We start from the raw sequence: 23591 nt of genomic DNA, 5'->3' as shown, positions 1-23591 counted from the left end.
GGCAGAGTCTAAGGAAAGCGGCGACGACAGATGGGGACACTTTAAAAACATTGTTTGAGCTTCTGAATCCAGCCGTGCCTGAAGCCAAAGTCTAACTGGTGAAACTATGCAAAGCAACAAATCCTGATCTGTCCTTGTGCAAGTCACCATTGGAGTCGCTGTCGGCAGCCATCCAGAAGGTCCTGACGAACAGACTCTCCCACAAGCCGTGTTCCCCACTTTGATTTCTGCTGTTGGCTTGGTCATCCACAAAGAAGCAGATTGGAGCCGAGTGAAGAACAGGAGCCTGAGAGAGCAGTGGTCCCGGGCCTGTGACACATCTACCCGCCAGCTCCCCCTTTCCCACCTGAGCCAAGTCTGACCAAGGTGGGATGGGGTCCAGAAGCTTGGGAGTCAAACTCTCACCTGCATCCTCAGGCCTGCGCCACCAAGCACACCAGGAACACAACCGCAGGTGAGAGCCCAGGGGACTGCCTGGACCCTCCCGCCCTTGGCAGGTAGGTCACGCTCCGCCTGGTGTGTGGATTTGGCAGCCCTGGAACTCTGCTCCTGGTACGATCCTCCTACCAGATCCAGGTCCTGGGACCACAGGGTGCCAGGACATACCAAGGCACAATGGCCATGCCTGTGAGGTGCAGAGGTGCCTGGGCTAAGGCGAGACAGCCTTGGCATTGAGACAGCTGGGCCATAACCAACTCTCTCAGCCCTCTGAGACTCTGGAGATGGGGTGATGCCCACCTCAGGGGAGCAGCCAGGCCCGAGTGAGAGCAGAACCAGCACAGTGCCTGGCATAGGTGCATGCATGTGGCATGAAAAGAAGGAGACAAAGGAGGGAGAGGGAGGGAGGGAGGGACTAATATAATCCTGGGCATGCAGTACACTCATGAGTCTAAGCTCCATCCCCATGGGCCTCTGTGTCTACCCTAGAAAACCTGGGGTAAATGCCCAGCTCAGACTTCTCAGCACTGTCCACTGCCACCAACGTGGGAGCAGCCAATTCTGCTCACACAGAATCTATTTTGTGCCAGGTCCCAAACTGGTGTGAAGTCAGCCCAGCCCACAGTTGTGTTTCCCACGACCTGAAAGGAGTTTAAATATCCAAACAACTCACCCATTTTTAAATATTGGAAAAATCACACATCAGAATCTTTTTTAAGAATCTGAAGATCTAGCTGAATGTGGTGGGACACACCTGTAATCCCAGCACTCTGGGAGGCTGAGGCAGGAGGATCACAAATTCCAGCCCAGCCTGGGCAATTTAGCAATTTAGCAAGACCCTGTCTCAACATAAAAAAATGGGGGTGGGGGGTGCCTAGGGATGCAGCTCAGGGCAGAGGTCATAGGTTCAATCCCTAGTGTCACACACACACAAATCTAAAGATCTACATTTACAAGATATGACCAAAATTACAGTGAACGGAAAAGCAGCTTGTAAAATCATATGACAGTGTGTCCAACTTTTTCACCAAATCAGCCACAGTGCAATTTATGGCTCTTTCCTAAAGTCAAAATGACCTGAAAGAGAAATATTTCGAATTGATTCAACACATCAAAGCAGTTGAAACAGCACAATTAAAGACATAAAAAAAGGACTCACAGAACTGTCTCAGAAAGTGGCAAGAAGAATGGAATAAGAGTTTTAGAAACAAAGGGGACTATTTTAAGAAAAGTTAATAGCAATGTATCTTTTACTATAAAATTTTTTAAATGTAAACACTGAATATTTTTTATCACACCTTGTACCAGCAACAAACAAGTAGAAACAACTCTAAGACAGAACACCATTTTCAATTGCTTAGAAAAATGAAATAGAATAAATTTGACAAATATCACATTGTTTATATATTGAAAACTGTGAAACACAGAGAGATGGAAGAGCTCAAAGAAGATCTAAATCAATGGAGACATACCATGTTCATGGATTGAAGACTTCTGTTCTCCCCAAATCTATACACAGGTCTCACAGCCCTATCAAAATCCCAGCAAGACACTTTCAGATATAGACAAGCTTACTCTAAAATGTACAGAGAAAGGCGAAAGACCTATAATATCAAAAAGAGTTGTAAAAAAAAGATGAATAAAATGGGAGAAATCATACTACTCACTTTTAAGACTTAACTGCTCATTGAGAGAGAACAGTTTGGCAGAGGAATAGATGCATAGATCAGTGCAGCAGAAGAGAAAGACCCAAAAGTGGCCCCCACAAGAACTGCCAGCTAATTCTGGGGGGTGGGGTACACTGGGGATTGAACCTAGGGCCTTCACATTGAGCTGCATCCCATCCCTTTACATTTCCCTTTTAATTTTGAGGTGTTGACTTGCTAAGTCACTACAATGCTGAGCTTGAACTTGCAATCCTCCCATCTCAGCCTCCCAGAGGGCTGGCATTACAGGCATGTCCCACCAAACTGGGATTGGACTGCTGGCGTTTTTACAGAGGAGCAAAGCAGTTCCATGGAGAAAGGACAGTCCTTTTAGTAAATGATACCGAAGCAGTTGGACCTCCGTAGGCCTAACAGTAAAATTCTGAGACAAGGGCTTTTACTCTATTTCCTAGAACAGTAACTAGCACTTTTAATACACAATTGACAAATATCTGTTGAATATTGGCTAGGTTTTGGCACTTGGTGTCAGTCATGGTTCTAAATGTTTGACTCCTTTAGTCTTAGCCCAATGAGACGGGTGCGTCCGCTACCCTGGTGAGACAGAAAGGAAATGCGGCACCTAGAGAGGGCGCTAACTGCCCGAGTATCACACAGCACAGCAGTCAGGCTGATACAGGAAGTACAGTGCGTGATATCCTGGACCCTCCTACTGATTTCGTGGGTGGAGCCCAATTTGTGACCCTGGACAGTGATGAATTCCCAGCCCCTCTTCCAGCTGGCAGAGGGAAGACTGTAGTTAGACTGAGAGTCTGCCTGGCCCCCAGGACCCCTGCCACTGTTCTCAAAGCCTTTGAGGTGCTGTCCTTAGGCTGACTCACAGAGTCACGGCCACCCCTCCCGGTCTTTCCTGAGTCTCTTTGCATCTGTGGCTTAAATGCCAGGGCTCCCAGTGGGGTGCTGTGCACGGAGCTGCTCATTTACTCATTAATTTGCTTTCCGTATTTCCAAACAGCAAGGCAAATCAATACTGCACGAGGCGATTCGTCTTCATCCGCACACATCCCAGTGCTTCTGGCCGAGGTCCCCATAATGGGTTCCTGGACGCTGACGAATAGGATTCTCGGAGACAGCCACACCGCCTTAGCAGATTAAATCATTAATATCGGCACCGCCATCTCTACGATCCTCCCTCACCACAGACTGCTCCTGGCGCTCAGTACACTGCTTCTTATGCAGTGGACACAGTAAAGATGAAACTGCCGCTTCTGAGAGGCGATGGGCTGCAGCCTTTGAGATATTGATTTTTTTTTCTGCATTTCTAAAATCAGGCATATTGCCCAGAGTTCATAAATTCTTCAGCGGGGGGCTGAATTCCAACTCGCTGAGGATTCCACCCACACCAGGTGCCAGAGGGTTTTCTTGTCTGCCTAACAAGGGGGTAGAGGTGGTTTCCTGAAATTCAGTTTACAGACACACAGCACCTCCTCTTTGCCAACGAAGCAGGCTGCAAGCAACACTCGGGGAAGCCTTGCAGTGGCCGGAGGGGTGGGAATTATCAGCAGCTTTTCCCAAGAGGAAACCAGTGCTCTGGCACCACCCCCCATTACAGGGAATTTGATTGCAGGGTGCCTAACCCCACAGACTGTGTCCTCGGCCCGCTGGTTCCGTCGGGGGATCAGGTAGAAAGGCAAATGATGTCAGTGCTACAGACTGGGTGTTCCCCAGGACTCGGATGCTGAATCTGACCCCTAATATGATGGTACTTTATTAACTGCAAGCTTTGAGGTATTTTCCTGGCCTTCTAAAGTTCATTATATTGCCCAAAGTTCCAGAAATTGTGACTGAGATTTGTGAAGCCTCTGGGAAGCTCTGAGGCTCCAGTGAGGTCCTCAGGGTGGAACCCTGAAAATGGAATCGGTGACCTTAGAAGAAGAGACCAGAATGTTCCAGAAGGTGAGGACTTGGGTTTCCTTTTTCTCTAGGTAACCTCACAGACCCAAACTTCCTCACCCTCCCAAACTGGAGAGTTGAATGTATTTCCTCTTAAATTTCAGGTTTATCTCTAAGTGAGCAGATGATACACACTTAAGGCCTTACAATTTCTGCCACCCTCCTTAATTCTGACGTTGTGGCTCAAAAGTAACCATGGACTACAGGTAAATGACATGACTGGGTTCCAGTAAAACTTTATTTATAAAAATAGACCATGGCCCTAAGACAGAATAGTAGGATGGACATGATCAGCCAATGTATGCAAATATGTAAAGGTCACAATAAAACCCATTAATTGGTGCAATAAATATGCACTAACATTATAATAAGTACATAAATAGAAATTGAAAAATAGCCACATACAGACTTTTTATTGATATACATTGTGATATATAGTAACCGCATTCATCTTTGGGAATTTGGCAAATATACGTAACACATCTTAATCAGTTTTAGTTCCCCTTCCCTTCCCAGGTTTTCCCTCTCCCCCATTCCCAAATCCCCTTCCCAGCTCCATACAGTCAATCTCTTTGTTTCCTATCTTCCTTGCTTTTATTTTGCTCTTTAAATTATTTATGTTTGCAGTTTTTCATATAAGAGGAAAATATGCACTATTTAGCCTTCTGTGTCTGATTTATTTCACTTAGCATTATGATCCCAAAGTCCATCAGTTTTCCTCCAAATGACTCATCTGTATCCTTCTTTGGGGCTGAGGAGTACTCCACCACATTCATGCCATGTTTTCTTGATCATTCTTCTGTGGATAGGCATATAGTTTGCTTCCAATATTTAGCTGTTATTCATTGGCCACACAAAGACTGTACATGAAGTTCATAACAGCATTCATCACTCACAATAATATGAAAAGTGTTTGGGAAACAACCCAAAGGTCCAACAAATACATAAAACAGGCCACGGGCCCATTCTGGCGTGTGGTCCAAATCTTCCCCATCTGGGTGACGGGCCTTCGGGAAGGGCTGATGGCCTGACAAGTCCACCCAGTGGGACTGACTCCCGGGAAATGTCAGCCCAGACATGGAAGAAGCAAAGTCTGTGCCAGTAGAATCAGTGGGAACGCAAAGCCTCTTCCAGGGCATGGAAATCCCTCTGGGAATCACCCAAGGGACACAGCAGAAAAACACGTCTGAGAAGAATATAAGGAAAAGTCCTCACCACTGTCTACAAGGAGGGAGCTCCTAATGCCCACCCTGCCCCAGTCTGTCCCTCTCCTCCCCACACACCCCGCTCAGCCATGTGGGCTCCTCTGCTTCCTCAAGTGTCGGAGCTTGCTCTCACCCCAGAGTCTATGCACCTCCTGTTCCCTCTGTCTGGATGCCACCCCTCCTGGAAGCAAAAACCTTGTGTGAAACAGAGACAAACCAAGGCCCTCCTAAGGCAGCTAGCCGACCATGACCATCATGAGTTCAGGCAAGACCAGCCAAACCTGACCCAGACCCACAGAAAACGCCAACCAAACTGTAGACTCTTAAACAATCATAAATCTTGGTGGTTTTCAGTCTCTTCATCTTGGACTTCTTTCTTACCCAGCGGGAGCTAACTAATGCAAACAGATTGTGTGCCCAAATTGCTATACTGTACTAACACAAACGTGGATTCTGTCTGCAAGTTCCTCGTTGGGAAAACAAGAGACTTAGAAATTTTAGGTTACTCACATCCACTCACTCCCTGGCTCTGGGGCCTTCTCTGGGAGATGCCGCCCCCGTTCTGGGCAGTGAGTGGGAATGGGATGGCTCATGACCTGGCCCTGGGCAAGAAAGCCACCCTGAGCACACGTTCCTGCCAGACTGGAAACAAAAGGAGGAATAATTCCTTTTTAGTGAGTAACTATGACTTCCACACCGAAAACAAGGCTCCTGTCCTCACCTTCTCCCTGTAACAGCTCCTTGACCCGCCCACCTCCCTGAGCTCTGTTTACTCCCCTGTCTCTCACATCCATCTGGTGACCTTTGCTCCATCTCCAGCACTCTGTTCCACGCCCATCCTCCCTCCCTGGACAACCACCCAACCAGCCCCCTGCTGTAACCTGTGCCTCCTTTCATCATGGTCCCTCCTTACCAGCAGCCAAAACCACAAGCTCACCAAGTTGTGCTCCTGCTAAAACTGACTTGTCAATCCTCTTATGATAAATACCGTGGATTGGCTTCTCTTATGAGCAACTTTATGTTCTCCTTCATTTTCTCCGTGCTTTGCCTTGATTACTAGAACAGATCAGATCAGGCTTCCCATCATCGCCACCACAGGGCCTTTACACATGCTATTCCATCTTTCTAAACTGCTCTCTTGTCCACCTATACCCACCTACCTCCTTTCACTCCACAGATCTTAGCCCCAATGTCATCTTCTCAGGGAACACTTACTTCATCTCCCAGACCAGATCGAATGCCCCTATGATGCACTCCTAGGTCATCTGTGTAACTTGACTTCCTGAATACATATTATTGTCAACATCTTAAAGAATGAGTGTGATCCTTTGAGAAAGAAGAACGAATACACTTTAACAAACTCACATCTCCCTTAAAGCAGTCCTGGGGCACAGGCTCCATTGCTCTCAGAGTAAAAAGCCTGCTCCAGACTCAGAGACGCCTAAAGACGCCACTCCCTGGGCCTTCTCGTCCTCCTACCCTAAAGCCACAGATACACCAGGTGACTTCCTACCCATTACCAGGAGGTGCCAGATCCTGCCTTGGCTGCCCACCAAATCAGTACCTCTTCTCACTTCTCTCTGATTCATGTCACAACCATCGGCCCTGTCCCAGGCCATTTGGAGCCATCTTGACTTTCTTTGCCAGCAGAAAAAATCTTGGCCAGAATGCACAATTCACCACCCAGGCGCATTTGTCTGCCCTTCTCAATCTCTCTTCCTCTGCGTGCTCATGGCACAGGACCGAGCCACCACCATCACCTGCCCAAGTTACTGCGATCACACGTGCGCCAGTCTCTCTGCCTCCACGGCTGCTGGGCACGGATACCAGCGCCTCCCTCCCTGCTCACAGCCCCTCTGGGACCTCACAGCCCTCAGCTGAGACCCAGAGCCCTCCCCAGCTTGCAGGACTTCCCAGTCTGTCTGCAGCCGCTCCGCAGCCTTTCCCTTCCCCACTCACTGGGCACATGCAGCCCAGGCGGTCTCCAACCTGGTGGAGCCTTAGAATTGGCTGGAAAGCTTTAAAAAACACTGGTGCCTTTGGCCTCTTCCCCAAAATGACTGAGTCAGGGCTGAGACAAGCGTTTGCAGTGTTTGAAACCCTGACTGCAACATGCAGCTGAGGCAGGAGCGCTTCTCTCACCCAGCTAAGCGGCCGGGAGCCCTGCACAGTCCCGTGCTCTCCTGTGCCCCACACCCTGCTTCCTGGGTGACATCAGGGGACCATTTCAGGCCCCAGCTTTACTGAGCTCACAGGGCACCCCCAGTTAGAGCTCCCAGAGCGCTCCTCCCTGCGCCACCCCAGACATGGGTGACCTTGTGGTGTGACCTGGAGAAGGACCTTCCCCCCCCATGACAGCATCCAGATGGGGCTGCCCCTTAGAATGCTTTGATGAATGGTCATTGTCCCCCACTGGTCATCACCACAGGACTCTGTCATCTTTTCACTTCCCACTCCCCTCACTGTGGTTTGACGCCTGGGCATCGTAGGTGCTCAAGAAATAGTTGTGAAGTGAATTCATAGACAGAACACGTGAGAACGGAGCACCCACCTCGACCCCACTTGTGCAGGACAGCTCTCGGGAGCAGACACAAATCAAACTGAACTTCTTGCGGTTTTGCTAAAATGCAATTTGCCAAAGACGTCCTGAAAAATGGATTTAATTAGGCCCGTTAATAGAGGAGTCATTGTTGGCTAAGATTTAAAGCTGAGGCTGGGAAAGGTATGGATAATTTTACTATTTTAAATTATACAGGAGGTTATTTCTCACTCTCACCTTAATGATAAAAATGCATCTCAATGGATGCGTCGAGCTTTGGAGGAAATAAAGCCAGAGGTAGAGGAGAGATCGGATGTCGCGAAGGAGCAGCATCAGAAGCTCAGGGATGCGGTTGGCTCCACCAGGGGTGCCCCACAGGGCCGGGGTCAGTGGCGCTACATGGCCAGGGCCCATCACGCTGCCGTGGGTACAACTGCGGCAGTGAGTCTCCTCCTGGTTCCCAGAGCCCCGGGGCCCTCTGCGTCCCCCTCTCCCCGCCCACCACTCGAGAGTCCCCTTCCACGTGGTGCTGAACTCAGACCCTGGAAGGCACAGGCCCTGATTCCTCAGCTCCGAGATCCTCAGCTGCCCAATCACGGAGCCGAGTAGAGGACCAGTTTCAGGGGCTTCCGACCCGAGGGCTCTGGAGCGCCCCTCCCTGGGGACCCAGAAAATGCAACTCCATGCATGACAGGGCGTCCTGCATTGTGCACATGTCTGGAGCTGCGCTACTCGGTGGTGCCTGGACTATGCAGGGTGAGGACAGGGCCCGGGCACTGGCCTAGGCGCACATTTTCAGGGAAGGCCAAAAATCACAGTAGTCAGTATTTTAATATCAGAAGTATCCATGATGAATACAACACTGGACTGCTAACCAACACAGCATGGCCTGACTTACAAGAGCTGTCCTCCCTCACCCGGGCCCAGCTGCAGTTCAGCGGGGACACAGCTGCACACCAGGCAAAACCTCCCCCTCTTGCACATGGGGAGGAAACGCAGAGCGACATAAGAAAGCACAACACAGAGGGGTGGCAGAGAGGATTGGGGAGAGAAAGAAAGCAGCGAGAAGGTAACTGTGTCATTGGTGCCTCAAAGCCCTCTCCCTGCCCAGATCTGCACACGGCTCCCTAGCCGGATATGGTGGTGCGTGTCTGTAATCTCAGCACCCTGGGAAGCTGAGCCAGGAAGATCACAAGTTCAAGCCCTGCCTGGGCAACTTCAGAGATCCTGTCTCAAATTTTTTTAAAAAATTAAAAATAAGCTGGGTGTAGTGGCATACATCTATAATCCCAGCACTCGGGAGGCTGAGGCAGGAGGATCACCACAAGTCTGAGGCCAGCCTGGGCTACATAGTGAGTTCAAGGCCAACCTGAATTGCATAGCAAGAACCTATCTCAAAAAAATTTTTTTAATTAAAAATGAAAAGGGCTGGGGATATAGCTCAATGTGAAGGTCCTGGACTCAATGCCCAGTGCCACAAATGAGATAAAATGACAGATCCTAGCCCTGTCACTCACTTTCTCTTAGGCAAGCTGCGGGCTCACCAGGCTGCATGCTCACACTTTACAACCTGAAACCTAAAAATCCTACACCATAGTGTGTGCGCACTCGTGTGTGTGTGTGAGTGTGTGTGTGTGTGTGTGTAAACACTAACACAAAGCTAACTCACATCCAGGAGCAATCCCAGCACATCCAGCCAGCGCTAAACCCACTGTGTTCTCTGCCTCCTTTCAGCCATCGAGGGGAGAAGAGGCAGGGGAGAGGGGACACGGGGACATTTCTACCAAGTGGAGGCTGAGAGGAGATCAAAGGCCACCCACCCACCTGGCTCAGGCCAGTAAGTGGGGGGAGAATGCAGCCTTTGAGATTCACAGCACAAATCCCAGCCACAGCACGCTGCCCCCCAATGGAAGCCATCTTCTGCCTCTAAGGGACCCTGATGGAGACCTGATGTGGGATTAGAAGGTGGCTCCTGCCCCGAAAGGCCTGGGGTGAACTGAAGATGTGCCTCAGGCAGGTGCCCAGGGAGTGCGCCCTCCTCCCTGGGTCCCCGGCCACGCTCCCAGGGAGGGACACGAGCAGCGGGTGAAGTTCAAAGGCAGCTCACTGCCTCCTTTCCTGACAGCCTATTTCATGGATCACAGAGACGCAAGTGCAGCTGCTTATTCAACAGAGGAAAGAATGAATTCATTTTCCTTCCTTAATCCCCGATGTGACCTGCTCTCTGATGATCTCTCCTTTCCGAGGCTGCGGCCCTACCTGAGGACTTTCAATTTGGCCAGAGAGAGATTGTGCAGTCATGACAGAACATCCTGCCCACGGAGCGCTGGGAGCCGAGTCGCCGCCGTGCTGGTAATAAGTCCAAATGAAAGATATTATGTCACCTCGTTTGAATTAAACAGATGAACTACAGTCCCAGACCATTAAAAATGAACCAATCTGCTGGAAGGCTTCCAAGGGCTCGGTGCCGAGTGCCCCAAGAAGGTGCCAGGCTCCCACAGGGTTTATATCCTCATTTTCTGCCAATAATTCCTCCTCTCTGGGAACGTGGAGGGATAATTTGATGTAAAGGCCACCGGGCGAGCTCTGGGCTGGCTCCCCGCAGCAGGGCCGCGCTAACTGAAGCTCCAGGGGCCCGCGAACTATCCCTCAGCATTGTCTTCTCTTCTGGGGAGCTCAGGTGTGCTGTGCACCTGCACCTCCAAAGCCCCCAAGGGAGGACCTTTTACAAGCAAGGACACGGAGGCTCTGGCCTCCGGGGTACTTGGGGAGGCTGGGTGCGAAGACACGGGGTGCCTGGGAGCCCGGTTCCCAGCCCCGCCCCAGCCCCAGTGCACTTCCTGTCTGAGTTCCCAGCTCCGGCTTCCCTGTGACTCTGCCTCTCTGAGACCCCCCTCTTCCCACCGGCATACCTGAAATTAGGGGGTCACCCTCAGGGTTAGGCTGCCCTGGGACTGAAGCTCAGCTCTGCTGCAGATGAGCCACAAGGAGCTAAGACACCTCTCCCGCCACCCTCAACCTCAGCTTCCCCCTGCAGCTCGGCATTTAATAAGCAGGGCCTGGCCCACACAGATGGCCCCGGGCCCTTCACCCCACAGCGCCCCGAGACTCCACCCAGTGTGCAGTAACACCCTTCTGCTTATAGGCGGCAGCAGCAGCAGCGTAAGATGTAACTGCTCCCTCCTTCGCTCCACCCACTAAACGAGCAGATCCACCTGTGTTCACGGTACAGCAGAATGGTGGGAGTTGCTTGCCAAGCCTAAAGCACCTTATTCATTTATTCACTCAGCAAGACTTGGAGGGACACCATGGCCTCGCCTAGGCGCCAGGCACTTGGCAGTGGCAGGACAGGCTCCCTGGTCTCCGGTCCTCAGTGGTTGACATCCACTAGCCCCGCTGACAGCAGGGGAAACTGAGGCTAAGCGGGTTGGATAACTCGCCCGTGTGGCACAGCTGGGAGAAGGAAGAGGCTGGATCTGGCCCCAGCATCTGCACTGCGGAAGCTGACACACAGCCTGCCGGGAGTGGGGCCGCCTGAGTCTCCTTCCACCCCTGGACGCCCCACCGGGGACTGGGAGTCCCGGAAAGGGCCGGTGTGCTGGGGCGTCACAGAATGAGCCTCCTGGTGCCATGGCCTGGGATGAGCCCTGCCTAAAACACAAGTCAGATTCTCAGGGGTCTCCTTGGCTAATCTGACTCCACTCCCCTTGGGGATCTGATCCCTCTGCTTTGCTCAGAAACGTCTGCACGGAAACTGAGAGGTGCCTCCCATATGCCCCAAGCTGGGCTGAGACACTAACGTCCTTCCTGGATCCCATGCTCAGCCCGCCCACTGGCCGTGGCAGGGCCCCATCTCCCTGTTCTCTCCTGACCTGTGGTGGACGAGGAAACAGGGCCTTCATCCTCCTCCAGGACTTAGGAACTCCAGCCCTCTCTCCTGGGGTCACAGACTCCGGGTCCAAGTCATGGCCCTGCCGTCTGTATCGTGACGGGATCTGTTTGGCCCCATCTCCTGAGTTCCTGTATCTTCACTCTGGTGCTGCTACCACCTTCAGGGAGCACAAGGTAGGGCCCTGGTACTTGGCATTTATTGAGTGCCTGCTGTACCCCAGGCCTGGCATCCTATAAGCCTCCTGACAGCCTAGAAGGAGTCACCTCCCATTGCCAAGGAGGCTACTCTTCCTGATGCCCCACCCCGTCCTTGTGGGCCCTGGGGTGGCCTTGGGGACACCAGGTGCTGGCAGGCTCGTTCCTGGCACCTCACCTGACCTGTGTCTGACTCAGGTCTGTCACTGCATGACAAGCCCTAGGAGGAGCACCGGCAGCCACCTGTCCCTGTGGGCCCAGAAGATGCCACTGCTGGGTCTGTGCCTCGGTGGGGCTGGGAGCCCATGGTTAAACATTCCAGCCTGAGGTGCATCAACATGAGTCCAGGGACCCCACAGGAACGAGCTCTGCCTGCCACACTCCCCCAAGTGCTGTTCCTGGATGTCCTCCCTCCCCTGCCCTGCTGCCCATGCCTTCAACTGGGCCCCTTGAGGTCACCGCCGAGTAATCCACAGGCACCCACACCCCAGTCTTAAAGCTTAGGAAGCTTGCCCAGGATCACACAGCAAAGAGCCTGAATGTGAACACGGAAGTGTGGCCTCGTGTACCAAGTGCCCACGCCTGTCCTTGGGAATCCCCGTGCCCCTGCCCACTCCCGCACACCTGGCTCCTCTTCCATCCTACCCTCACCCAACACACAAGGAGGACCCGTGACTAAGCGTGTGCGGCCGTTACGCCACAGGTCACAGGATGCTGCAAGACAAGCCCTGCTCAGGGACAAGTGCATCCTCGGTGGCCCTCGATCAGCAGGACGCCCAGGTCTGCCCCCCCGCTCTCCCCAGCCCTCACCGCCTGGCCCCACTGCTCCGCTGGAACTCTTTGGGATTCCCCACCTCACTCGGTGAAAACTGTGAAGCTCCTCCACAGCCTGCCTTCCCTTCCCAGCACCTCCGAACGTCTTCCTCCCCTCGCCTATGCTCGTTCTGACAGAGGACGCAGCCTGGGGCTTTCACACTCACACCCACCCTGCTCTGTCGTCCTCTGGGCCTCCCGACATTTATTCCCACAGCACAGCAGGGCAAGTGTGTTTGCTTTCTGTCTCTGGCTCCCTGGTGGGCCTAAGCTCACAGCAGGCAGGAAATTAACAGTGCCTAGAGGGGAACAGGGACTCAACATCTGTGGAAGGAAGGGGACTCGGAGTCCAGGGAGTGCGTGCTGAGTGAATAAACAGCATCTCTCCGAGTGGGGCTCGAGAGTGGCACGGCAGCCTGGGGAGCTGAGGCCCCACACAGCGAAGGGCTTCTATTGGATTGGTGGCGGGGAGCCGAGGCTGGAGGCCTGGGCCAGGGCCAGCGTCCGGCGGGTGATCTCTGGGGTTTTCTTCCCTTTTCTGCCTGTGAGAAAGCATAGCCTTCGCATCCCGGACCTCACACTGAGGCTCTTCGTGAAGGTGCTGAGCAAGCGTCCAGCCAGGGCCTGCTGCGAACTCTGGGGCAGCACAAGTGTGAGTGCATGGGTGTGCTCTGCACAAGGGGCACTCGCGTGTGGAGACCTCATGCTGCTGCCGTGACAAGCAACAGCCCTGTCTCAGGGTCTTAGTCCGAGAAACAGTGTGGCCCAGACACAAGGGCCTGTGTGGAGGGAGGGGGTTTTCTCCACCAAAGAGAGGACCTTCCCAGAGGGTACGCTTACGGGCCCGGCCTAGAGAGTGAACATTCCCTCGGCCTGCATTCCACAGCCACCTAGAGGCGAGGAGGGGAAGGGGGCTTCTCCTAGGGACAGAAGTGAGAAGGTCTGATGAACCCACAGCATTGTCTGCTGCACCAGGGAAGGGAGACCCTTGGTCTCCAGGACCCACAGACCGTGGACTGTAACCAGGCTTCCGGCATGAGCCTTGGCTGCTGGGTCCAGCGGTCACCTGCTGTCTGGGTGAAGAAGCTGACGTCCACTGGGAAGAGACCTGGGGAAAGGGCACAGCGCTCCTGTGTCCAGAGGAGGGCGCCTGCAGGCAGAGAGGTGAAGACTGGGAACAGAAAAGCAGCCTGGCGATGGTCCCCTGTGAGGCGCAAGCCCCAGGAGGAATACCGGCCACCACCTGTCCCTGTGGGCCCAGAAGATGCTACTTGAGCCATAGGGACCTTCGTCCCCGGAGGATTCCTGGGCAGGCTGTGACCTCGGGCACAGCACGGCAGTGGAGGCAGGGACAGAGCCTGGGTGCCAACCTTGGGGGCTCTGTAGGGGACGGGCAGGTGTGCACGTGCTGGAACACACAAGCAGGAACTGATACCAGATGCCCAGAGTGGCTGGAGGACTCAGTGGACCTATGGCCTCACTGGCATTCACAGGCTGCAGGTGCAGCAGAAGGGCTCTGAGACTGCAAGAACTTTGCCATTCACACTAGACCAGTCTGGAGCATTCACCCCAGTACAACAACACAGCAGGACTGGGTCAGGTGGCCTGGGGACGAAGGGTGTAGTGTGGGTGCCAATGGGCTCGCCATGAATTCCTAGCTCTGGGACGTCTGCCCTGCTTTGCATTTGTGCAGGAAAAGAGCCAGTTCGGAGCCCCGCCTCTTGCCTGGGAGCCTGATGCCCTGCCTCTCCCGTGCCAGTCCTAAAGCTCCAATCTTGTCCCTGCCTCCCACAGCTGCTGGGCCCCCCCAACCCCTTACTCTAGGCATCACCACAAAGCCATCATCCCCTGGAGGGAAGCACAGGGTCATGGGGACGGGAAATCAGGTGGTGAGAAGAGCCCCTCCCCAGCCTGGGAGAATCGGGGTTCCTGGACAGAGGGGGTCTCTCTGGGGAGAGAGGCTGCAGGGCCTCCAGCAGTGGGGAAAGAATCCATAATAAAGACAACAGTGATACTTAGCGGCCAGGGTGCGGATGGCTGTCCAGGGGCTGAGCCACTCTGTCTCCAAGGAGCTCCTTCCTTCTCAGGCTACCCTGTGTCCCAGTAGAATCAGATGCTGTCCTCCAGCTCCTCCAGACTCAGGCTAAGCACCAGGCACCACCCCCACATGAGAAGGTAAGAGCTGCATCACCTCTTTCTTCTTCCTGATCTTCTGATCTTTCTGTGTTTCTGATAAACACTCAAGAATCTGACAAAAGCCAGAACTCTTTCTTTCAGGGACAGAAAACATGTGGAGCTCCTTGCAATTTTTGCATATCAATTCAATGAATTCTCAAAGCCTTTAAAACCCACTCGAGACCTCTTCACAGATCAATGAATCTCTTAATTTATTCAATCAATCACCCCTATAAGGAGCTATTAAGTATCTACTAATAATTGATACATGGGTTACTTTCTATGGAAGGCACCTGTTATGGTTTATAACTGGATGTCTCCCCAAAGCCTCATGAGCTCAGAGGCAGGTCTTATAGAAGGTTCCATGGGGGTGCTACAGCTGGCTCGCTGTTAGGAGGTGGGGTAAGGTGGTCAGAGGCGGGTCACTGCAGGAGAGCTGGAAGGGTGCGTCTCCTTCCCAGCTTCATTCTTGGCTCTCCACTTCCTGGCTGCCATGATGTGAGCAGCTTCCCTCCGCCAGACCCTGCCTCTGTGCCTCTCTTCTCTGGAGCTGGCCAGCTATGGACTGAATAGAGGAGCCAAACTAAACCTCCCCTCCTTTAAATTGTGGGTGCCAGGTATTGTGTCTCAGCAATGAGGAAAGTCACTAGGACAATGCCACTACTTCTTCAGGGTTGCCATTACGGTCACGTGGGAAACACGTGGGTGGCTGAGCCACTCTGCCCAGCATGATTCTTAATGTCAGCTGCGTTCTGCAGTTACCGGGAAAGATTTTTTAAAACTCTTCCTCCAAAATCTCATCTTAAACCAGTTAACGCTGGACTTCTGGCGGGGGCCCAGGCAGCCCTAGGTGATTCTAACAGGGCACAGAGTCACTGTCCCAGACAATGCCGATGTGGTTTTTGTTAAGTGTCCTAGGTGATTGGGATGCATAAGCCAGGCAGTTCATTTATTTCTTCATTTAATCACCAATTAATAAGTATCTATTATGGGCCAGGCAGTGTGCTGGACATTGGAGGCAAAGAAATCAAGTTTATATTCTGATGGAGGGAACTGACCATAAATACATATATAACACATAATGACGTCACAAGGAACATAAAATAGCAAGGAGCATTAAAAAAGGTAGAAGGTTCTTCTTGGTGAATCAAAGGAGGCTTCTCAAGAAAGAGTTCCTTAAACTCAAGCTTAAAGGATGAGAGACCAAAGGGAAAGCATTCCAGGTGGTGGGAATAGCCTGTGCAAAGGCCCTGCAGCAGGTCAGATCTTAGAACATGAAAACTGGTGTGACTCTGAGGATTTCCCTTCAATGTGGGGAAGGAGTAGGGTATGGCACAAAGTGAAGCTGAGAAAACCAAACCAGCAGGGCCTTGAAAATCTGGCAAGAGATTTGGAGCAAACTCCTGTCTGTGGTATTCTCTCCAGCCTTGTAACTACCTCAGCAAGGAGGCAGGGGCTGGCACAGTAGTGCAGCTGGGAAGTTTTTCAGGAGGGTGGAGCTCGCCTCCTGGGCTGTGGGCCCCCTTCCACCCAGCTCCTCCCTCCAGGAAAGGCTGCTGATGTAACTGACCTCTATGACAGCAGCATTGTTCTTCCTGGCACCTCGCAGGCCCTGTTGCCATGGGGACAAAATCAGCCAATCAGAACGCTGTCTTCAGACAGCGCCATATAAATGGAGCCACCTCTCCCCAGAGAGGCCAGTCACCACTCAGAGGCCTCCCAGGGCCACCTCCTCCTGGATAAGCCAATGCCATTGCCCCCCATTGTCCCCAAGGCAGAAGAAGGGGGCTCTTCTGCCTGTGGTGCTCTGGGGGAAGAGCCAAGCCCATGGTCACCCAGCTTAGAGCTCCAACCGCGCCAACAGCCAAGCTATGCCGCCGTCGTTCGGGAATCCCTGAGAGTCTCCGGCAGCACCCTGGCCAACCCGCGCAGCAGGCAGAGCCTGGTTCATAGCATGCTCTATCCCAGACTGAAGGACCAGAGCAGCAGCAGCCTGGGGAGCAGCGGCTACGCAGGGGATGAGGAGAGCAGCAGCACCAGCCTGGTGCGCGGCCGTCGAATCAAGCGGTTGACCAGAAGGCTCAACACCCAGGTGGGCAGTACTCAGAGCAGTCAGTTGAGCGCTGTGATCACTCCTGGGCCACCACAGAGCCCACTGTGCAGGAAAAGCTCAGGCCAAGGCCCCAGCACCAAGCAAGCTGGAGGGGAAGAGCAAAACCAGCCTGCCGGGCAGCAGTAGCAGCAGCCTGAGCAGCATCGGCTCCCTCAGCCCGGGCAGCAGCTTCCTGACCTACCAGGTGAGCAGCAGTGGGCTGCTCAGCACCTCGGCCAGCCAGGCCTCCAGCCAGCCCAGCAGCAGCCAGGGCCTCTGCACCAGTGGTGGCGGGCAAAGCACACTGAGCAGCAGCACCAACCTCCAGGAGGACAAGCCCAGGGCCAGCGGGACGGACAGCAGTGAGGCGTCCCAGGGCCAGCAGCCTGCCCAGGCACACGGGCCTTTATAGACCCCAGCCCTGGGGTCCCCACCAGGAGCCGCAGGCACAAGGGCCCTAAGATCCACGCTCCGCCCACAGAAGTTGCCAACACTGGCCTTCAAAACCGTGACCACGGCAAAGCCTTCGAGGGAGAGCCCTCCCTACGCACAGCGGCCATCCGCAGGCAGTGCTCCTGCGGCCGGACAGCAGTGCCGAGCGTCCATGCCAAAGGCCTGTGCCCAAGGGCAAGGCCACCTCTCGGAGCACTGCTGCCAGTGACAAGAGCGGTAGCAAGACCCATCCAAGCTGGGGGAAGAAGGCCACCAGCAGTCACAACAGCCAGTACTGCGAGCCTCGTGATGGAGCCAGGCACGTCTGCAGGGGGCACCACAGTGGCAGGGCCAACGGAGCCGAACCCATCAACCCACCACCAGAAGGTGAAACGATCAGAGGGTGGAACACTTTGTAGTGAAAACATCCTAAGTGCCCAGCACCATCAACAGCCAACACCAATCGTGCTGAACTGAGAAGAAGCGAGCAACCCCTGCCTGAGTGTCCAAGTCCAGGAGCAGCAGCAGCGCCCTCCATGGGAACCCAGTGCATCCCAGCCCCAGAGCACACACTCCATAGCAAGCACAGGTCACAGAGCAGCCCTGTGGTTCTTGCATCCCTGAGAGCACAGCCCAGAGGGGCCACCCCGGGGTCATCAGTGAATGCGTCTAGAGAACCCTGCGGGCTGCATCAGGGCCCCAGTCCCTGAGGAGTGTCATTTATGGAAGAGTCCACTTCCTTCCGAGCACGGTCCTCCTGAGGGTGAAGGCTCCTGACACCACTTGTGTCTCTGTGGTTCTCAGAGAGGCCCAGGGATGAGAGGAGGAGCCAGGAGCTGCCCTTCACCCGCAGGTTGGAACTGTGCTTCCTGTGGCCGACAGTGGGACAGAGACCAGCCCAGCCAAGTGAAGCCACCTGTGTGGGCGGGGGGAAGGTGGCAGTCTGGGCCCTGCCCCTGCTCAGGACCCAGAGCTCCTTCCTGCAGTGACTCACAGATCAGGGAGCAAGAGGGTCCTCGGGGGCAGAGGCCACGGCCAGCCGTGAAGATGCCCACTGGGTGCCAGGAGGAATGCTGAGGGGACACCAAAGACAATAAAGGCATCTGGGGAGGTCACACGTGTGTGGCTCTGTGTGTGCAGCCCCAGCCAGGGCTAAGGCGTGGATGGGCGCAGACCGCAGAGAGCTGTGGAGGCAGCTCAGCGTAGCACAGTGCTGCCACTTCCGAGTGGGCAGAGTGCCGAGTCTCTATTTCCTTTCCTGGCCCGCCTGTAAAGGGGCAGCGGTGTCCATCCTGTTTCACACAGCTGCTCATACGGAGGAGATTAGCATCTTCAACAGAAGGTCGGGTGGGTGCCCCTTGGAAAACATTTTCACCCACTTTTCTCCAGTGGTCTGAGTACTCAAGATTCTGGACAGACAAATCACCTCCTACCCTCACCCCTACCCAAGTATCGTAGTCCACTAGCACTGCTATAACAAAATACCAAAAGCTAATGGCTTACAAGTAATGGAAGTTTATTTGTTTTTCATAGTTCAGGAGCCTGGCAGTCCGAGATGAAGGCGACCACTTGACACAGACGATTGCCTTTGCACTGTAACATCATTTGGGGAAGAGGACAGGGAGTTTTCTGGGTCAGCTTCCCATACTGAACAGCCACAGACAAAAGGAGGGGAGTTTATCTGGCTCACAGTTTCAGAGGTTTCAGTCCACGACCAGCTGGATCCAAAGGAGAAACATCACGGTGGACACGGCAGGTGCGAGCCGCTCCCCTCGTGGGGGCTGGACTCAGAAAGAGGGCAGATGAAGTATAGGAAGAAATGTGTCCTCCAGCGGCACGCCCCAGGGACAGACCTTCCAGCTAGAAACACATCAGTGGATTAGCTGAGGAACGCAGAGCCCCCGATCCAATCACCTTACCAAAGCCCTGCTCCAAACACAGAAGACTTTTAGGAGACATTTCAGATCAGGACCGGAACAGACACGAATCCCACTCACAAGGGCTCTGTCCTCATGACCCTGTTGCCTCACAAAGGCCCCACCTCTCTACATCACCATATTAAGGGTAAGGTTCAAAGGGGGTCCCAGAGGTTCAGCCTGGCACCAAGCAATTCCTCGTCTTGTGAAGGTGCAGCTCAGAAGGCGTGGCCCCTCCCTCATCCCTTTCAGACATTCCCCTTGCATTCCGGCCTCAGAGGACACACAGAGCAAAGTGAGGGGCACAGCTACATCGGACAGATGCACTCTGGACCCCTTCACACTGGAGGCCGCAGGCTCCCGGACAGGGTGTGACCCAAGCAGCTGCCATGTGGCACCATTGTGACTGCCTCCTCCCATGGCCCTGGGCAGCAGATGGGGTCCCAGCACCTCTCTCCTGTTTCTGCCGAGCCCCTGGTACTACATCTTCTCTGGAATATTGGGGGGATGTTATGGTTAGGATCTAAAATATCCCCCAGAATTCTCGTGTGTGTGGAAGGTGACTCAATCCTGGGGCGCTACACTCGTCAGTGATGCCACCCATGAATGAACTCACAGCTGACTGCTGTAGGAGGTGGGGCCTAGTTGGAGGTGGTCACTGGGTCATGAACTGGAAGGGTGTGTCCTTGTCCTCCCTTCTCTCTCTGATGCTTGGCCTCCCTGGGTTGAGCACCTTTGCTTTTGCCACACCCCTCTGCCGTGCTGCCTCTGCCTTGGTGTCTGCCGACCATGGACTGAAACCATAAGCCAAAGTAAACCTCTCTAAATTGCAAGCGTCAGGTATGGTGTCCAGCAGCAGGAAAGTAACTGAGAGAGAGCTCTTATCAAAATACACACGCCCAAGCTGCCCCTGGCAACTTGGACTGGGCAGCACATCAGCATGTTTCAGATTTCCCCAGGGGGGTTAACTTTGCATTATTGTGACAGGACTGAGATAATCAGCTTCTAAGGAGGAGACATTTATTTTGGCCCCATCCTTGTTTACTTGGCCCTCCTGCCGGGGGCCTGTGGTGGTTCAGTACATCATGGCGGGAATGTGTGGTACAGGATGTCTGTGGACCACTAGGCAGGTGGCAGCTGGGGAACACAGAGGGAGGGAAAGGGTCGGGGTCCCAGTGTCCCCCTCAAGGCCACACCCATAATGACCTAACTTCCTCCCACTAGGCTCCGCCTTCTACACCTCCCACCACATCCCAGTAGTGCCACAGGCTGGCAACCAAGCCTCTGGGCGACAGCCAGGACCCAGACTACCGCTGCAGGAGGACACTGTCAGACCACACTGGGAAAGGCTGCCCTCCGCGTCTTCTCCCCCACAACCCACTTGCAGCCCCTGGGGTCAAAGTCAGCACACACTAAGCTGGGGAGGGATACAAGGGAGTGGGCTGCAGCTCAGGCAAACCGAAGGCGTGTGTCTCACCTGGAGAGAAGCCAGGAATGCAGAATTTGTGTGAGACCTGGTTTTTAAATACAAGTCACAGATTCAAATTCTTTTTTTTTAAGGCAAATGAAAACATTTCTGAAGGCAGGAGGAGGCTCGTAGATCCATCAGCTTCTGCTTCTAAATACACAACAGAGCAATCTTTCTGAAACAGATGTCTACTGTAGACCTCCCCTGTTTAAACACTCCAGCATTTTCTCAGAGCCCAAAGGGCATGGGCACCACTGTCCGCTTCCTGAGTGCTGCACCCAGAGGGTCACAGGCACCGACCACCTACAGCCTTGGGGTCTGGCTCCTCACACTCTCTCCAGGGTACTGGACCCACCGCGCTGTCCATGCTCGGTGCTGGAGTGTCACATGCTGCACCCGACATCCGGTGGACAGGCCTTGTTTCCGGTTTGGAGAGATTGTGAGGTTTCTGTGCAAACGTAAGCTTTCCCTTTCATCGGGATTGAGATCTAGGTGCAGGAGTTCAGATGGCGTGGGAAACGAGGAGGACTTTGGAAGTAAGGACGTGGACCACCTCTCCTGGCCTGGACTCACTGTGCTCAGCCTGCAGACCTCAGAGATTCAGGAGGAGGCAGATGGGCGACACCTGGCAACCACAGGCGGGAGCAGCTCTCCGCCCTTGTCGGGTCTGGTTCCCTGACAGTGTCAGGGCAGGGGCTGGTGCAGAGCAGGCCCTCAGGGAATGTGTGTGTAGGGAAAGGGGGAGGCCAGAAGAGGAACACAGAGGAACACATCCTCCAGAGTTCTGGGGGACAGGCCTCCCTGTGAGCTGAGGCTTTGGGTCCCTTCCCTCACTTAGATCACAGTCACAGTCAGCTCAAAGGTGGCAGGACTTCCCTGGGAGAGGCTCTGAATTGCCAAAAATCATACAACTACATGCCAACAAGAGAACAATGAAAATTTAGTCCAGAAGCTGGGCATGACAGCACAGTCCTATAATCCCCACACTCCAGAAGGCTAAGACAGGAAAATTGCAAGTCTGAGCCCAACCTGGGCAATTTAGCAAGACTTTGTCTCAAAAATTTTTTTAAAAAGCAAATAAAAATTTAAAAGGCTAGGATGTAGCTCAGTGTGAAGGCCCACAGTTCAATCCCAGTACAAAAAAAAAACTAAAACCAGAACCCGGCCCAGGGGTCAGGGAAAAGTCTCAGTGAGGCAGTGGTGGTGGTGGCACTGGTGAGGGCAGACCAGGCAGCCTCTTGTCTAGGTCTTTGCGGGCCTCAGTTCCGTGAATAATTCATCAGGAAATCAGCTTGGGGGAGTGCCTGCCTGAGTCTTAATTTTCAATTCCCCAAATGCTGGCCTATTCTCTGCTGAAACCTCTCAATTATTAATGTTTCTAAAACAGTATTTGTTTTCTCTGCATCTAGCAACAAGCAGAGGCCTCCCAGCCAGTGATCCCTCCCTGGAATTCCCAGAGAGACACTGGCTTGCTGAGCTGCGACCATAGGGGTCCAGGGGTGCGGAGGTGGACAGAATTGCACGGAGCCCATGGGGAAAGGGACTGAAGTGCCCCTAACTTCCTCAGAGCCCCGGGGTGGGGGTGGGGGCCTGGACAGCAGCAGCCAAAGCAATTACTGTACCTCAGGCTCTTTTCTGTCAAACAGGAGGGTAAAGGCTTTGCTTTCACTTATTTACTCTCCCCAAAGTTCTGTGGGATTCGATTTCTCATTCCCACTCCACAGCTGAGAAAGTAAGGCTCAGAGGGCGGCCGCTGGCCTTCCTTCCACAGCTGGCGGGGGACCGTGGGTTCCGGCTCTGCTCTGCGTGGGGCAGAGGCCAGGGCTGTACATTCTCCACCTGGACCAGAGGCGCTGGGGTGGATTTCAGGTGCGTCACGAGAGATGGGAAGTAGGCAGCGAGCGGAACTTTCTGGAAGCATAGTTTATTGCTCCCAAAGTTGGAGCAAGGCATTGTTGAGAGGGAGAGGACTGAGACAAAATCCTGACAAGGGGCAGAGCTTCTGGGTCACTTCCCTCACTGCTGGGACAAAATACCTGACCTCCAAACTTCAAAAGGGAGAGGCTTATTTTGGAACACATTTCCGTGGGGGGCGGGGAGTAACCAGACTTCAGCAGAACAGAAAGAACTCTGCCCTCAGAGTCGGACCAGCCGGGAGTGCGGACGAGATGAGCCCCCCGGGCCAACCCCTTACTCTCTCTGAACCTCGCTTCCCTTTTCTGTGGAACGGATGACCCCAACCCAGGCCTCTCAGGCCTGAGACAGCGGGGCACAGGGAGCGGCCAGCAGGTGCCAGCTCCCCTCCCGTTCTCGCAGTGGACAGTACTGCTAGTGTTTGCAAAAAGACTTGCTCAAGAGGAAGGACTGGCAGGAAACAGTGAAAACAATTCCTTCTCAAGACTGGTTGCAGAGGGGAAACCCACTTAAAACAGCTGCTGCGAAAGGAAGAGGAGGCCGAGGAAAGGGTTGAATTTGGTACGGGACAGAGCACATCTGCCAGACGCAGGGAAGGTCGGGTGGGACCCCAGCCAGAGCCACTGCTTCTCAGGGTCTCCATTCTCCCTAGATCTTGTTCTCTGGTCCCTTCCTGTGCCCCCTTCCCTGTGGAGCAAGTCACCCTGGCTTTTAAGTCCTACGTCACCCGGCTCAGCAGCCTGACCAAGGGTTTTGTAGACTGATTGGCTCTGCCACTGTCAGAAATACATCCTGGACCAATCAGGGCTGAGGGCGGGGTCGCTGAAGGGAAACAGGGCGCCTGGCCTAAACTAGAACCAGGGTAGCATCTGGGAGAGGAGGAGTTCCGGGGGCCC

The 23591-nt window shown here is 53.8% G+C and overlaps 1 protein-coding gene and 1 long non-coding RNA gene across 2 annotated transcripts in view; one reads left to right on the top strand and one right to left on the bottom strand.

Moving 5' to 3' along the window:
- Window positions 1-23591, bottom strand: part of LOC104861878 — a 98272-nt gene that overhangs the window by 12501 nt on the left and 62180 nt on the right. The window lies entirely within an intron of this gene.
- On the top strand, window positions 16510-18509 carry CUNH16orf82 (chromosome unknown C16orf82 homolog). The gene has a single exon (XM_010623493.2). The coding sequence runs from the start codon at window positions 16546-16548 to the stop codon at window positions 17110-17112; it is 567 nt and encodes a 188-aa protein (XP_010621795.1). The 5' UTR covers window positions 16510-16545; the 3' UTR covers window positions 17113-18509.

This window comes from Fukomys damarensis, unplaced genomic scaffold, assembly GCF_012274545.1.
Source record: "Fukomys damarensis isolate Sample0158 unplaced genomic scaffold, DMR_v1.0_HiC HiC_scaffold_34, whole genome shotgun sequence".
In the NCBI taxonomy this organism is placed as follows: Eukaryota; Metazoa; Chordata; class Mammalia; order Rodentia; family Bathyergidae; genus Fukomys; species Fukomys damarensis.
Note: the sequence above shows the minus strand (reverse complement) of the source record. Positions and strands in the feature narration are given on the sequence as shown.

Bases quoted from the DNA above. Each gene is read 5' to 3' on its own strand.
- CUNH16orf82 (XM_010623493.2), top strand. From the start codon at position 16,546: ATGGAGCCACCTCTCCCCAGAGAGGCCAGTCACCACTCAGAGGCCTCC.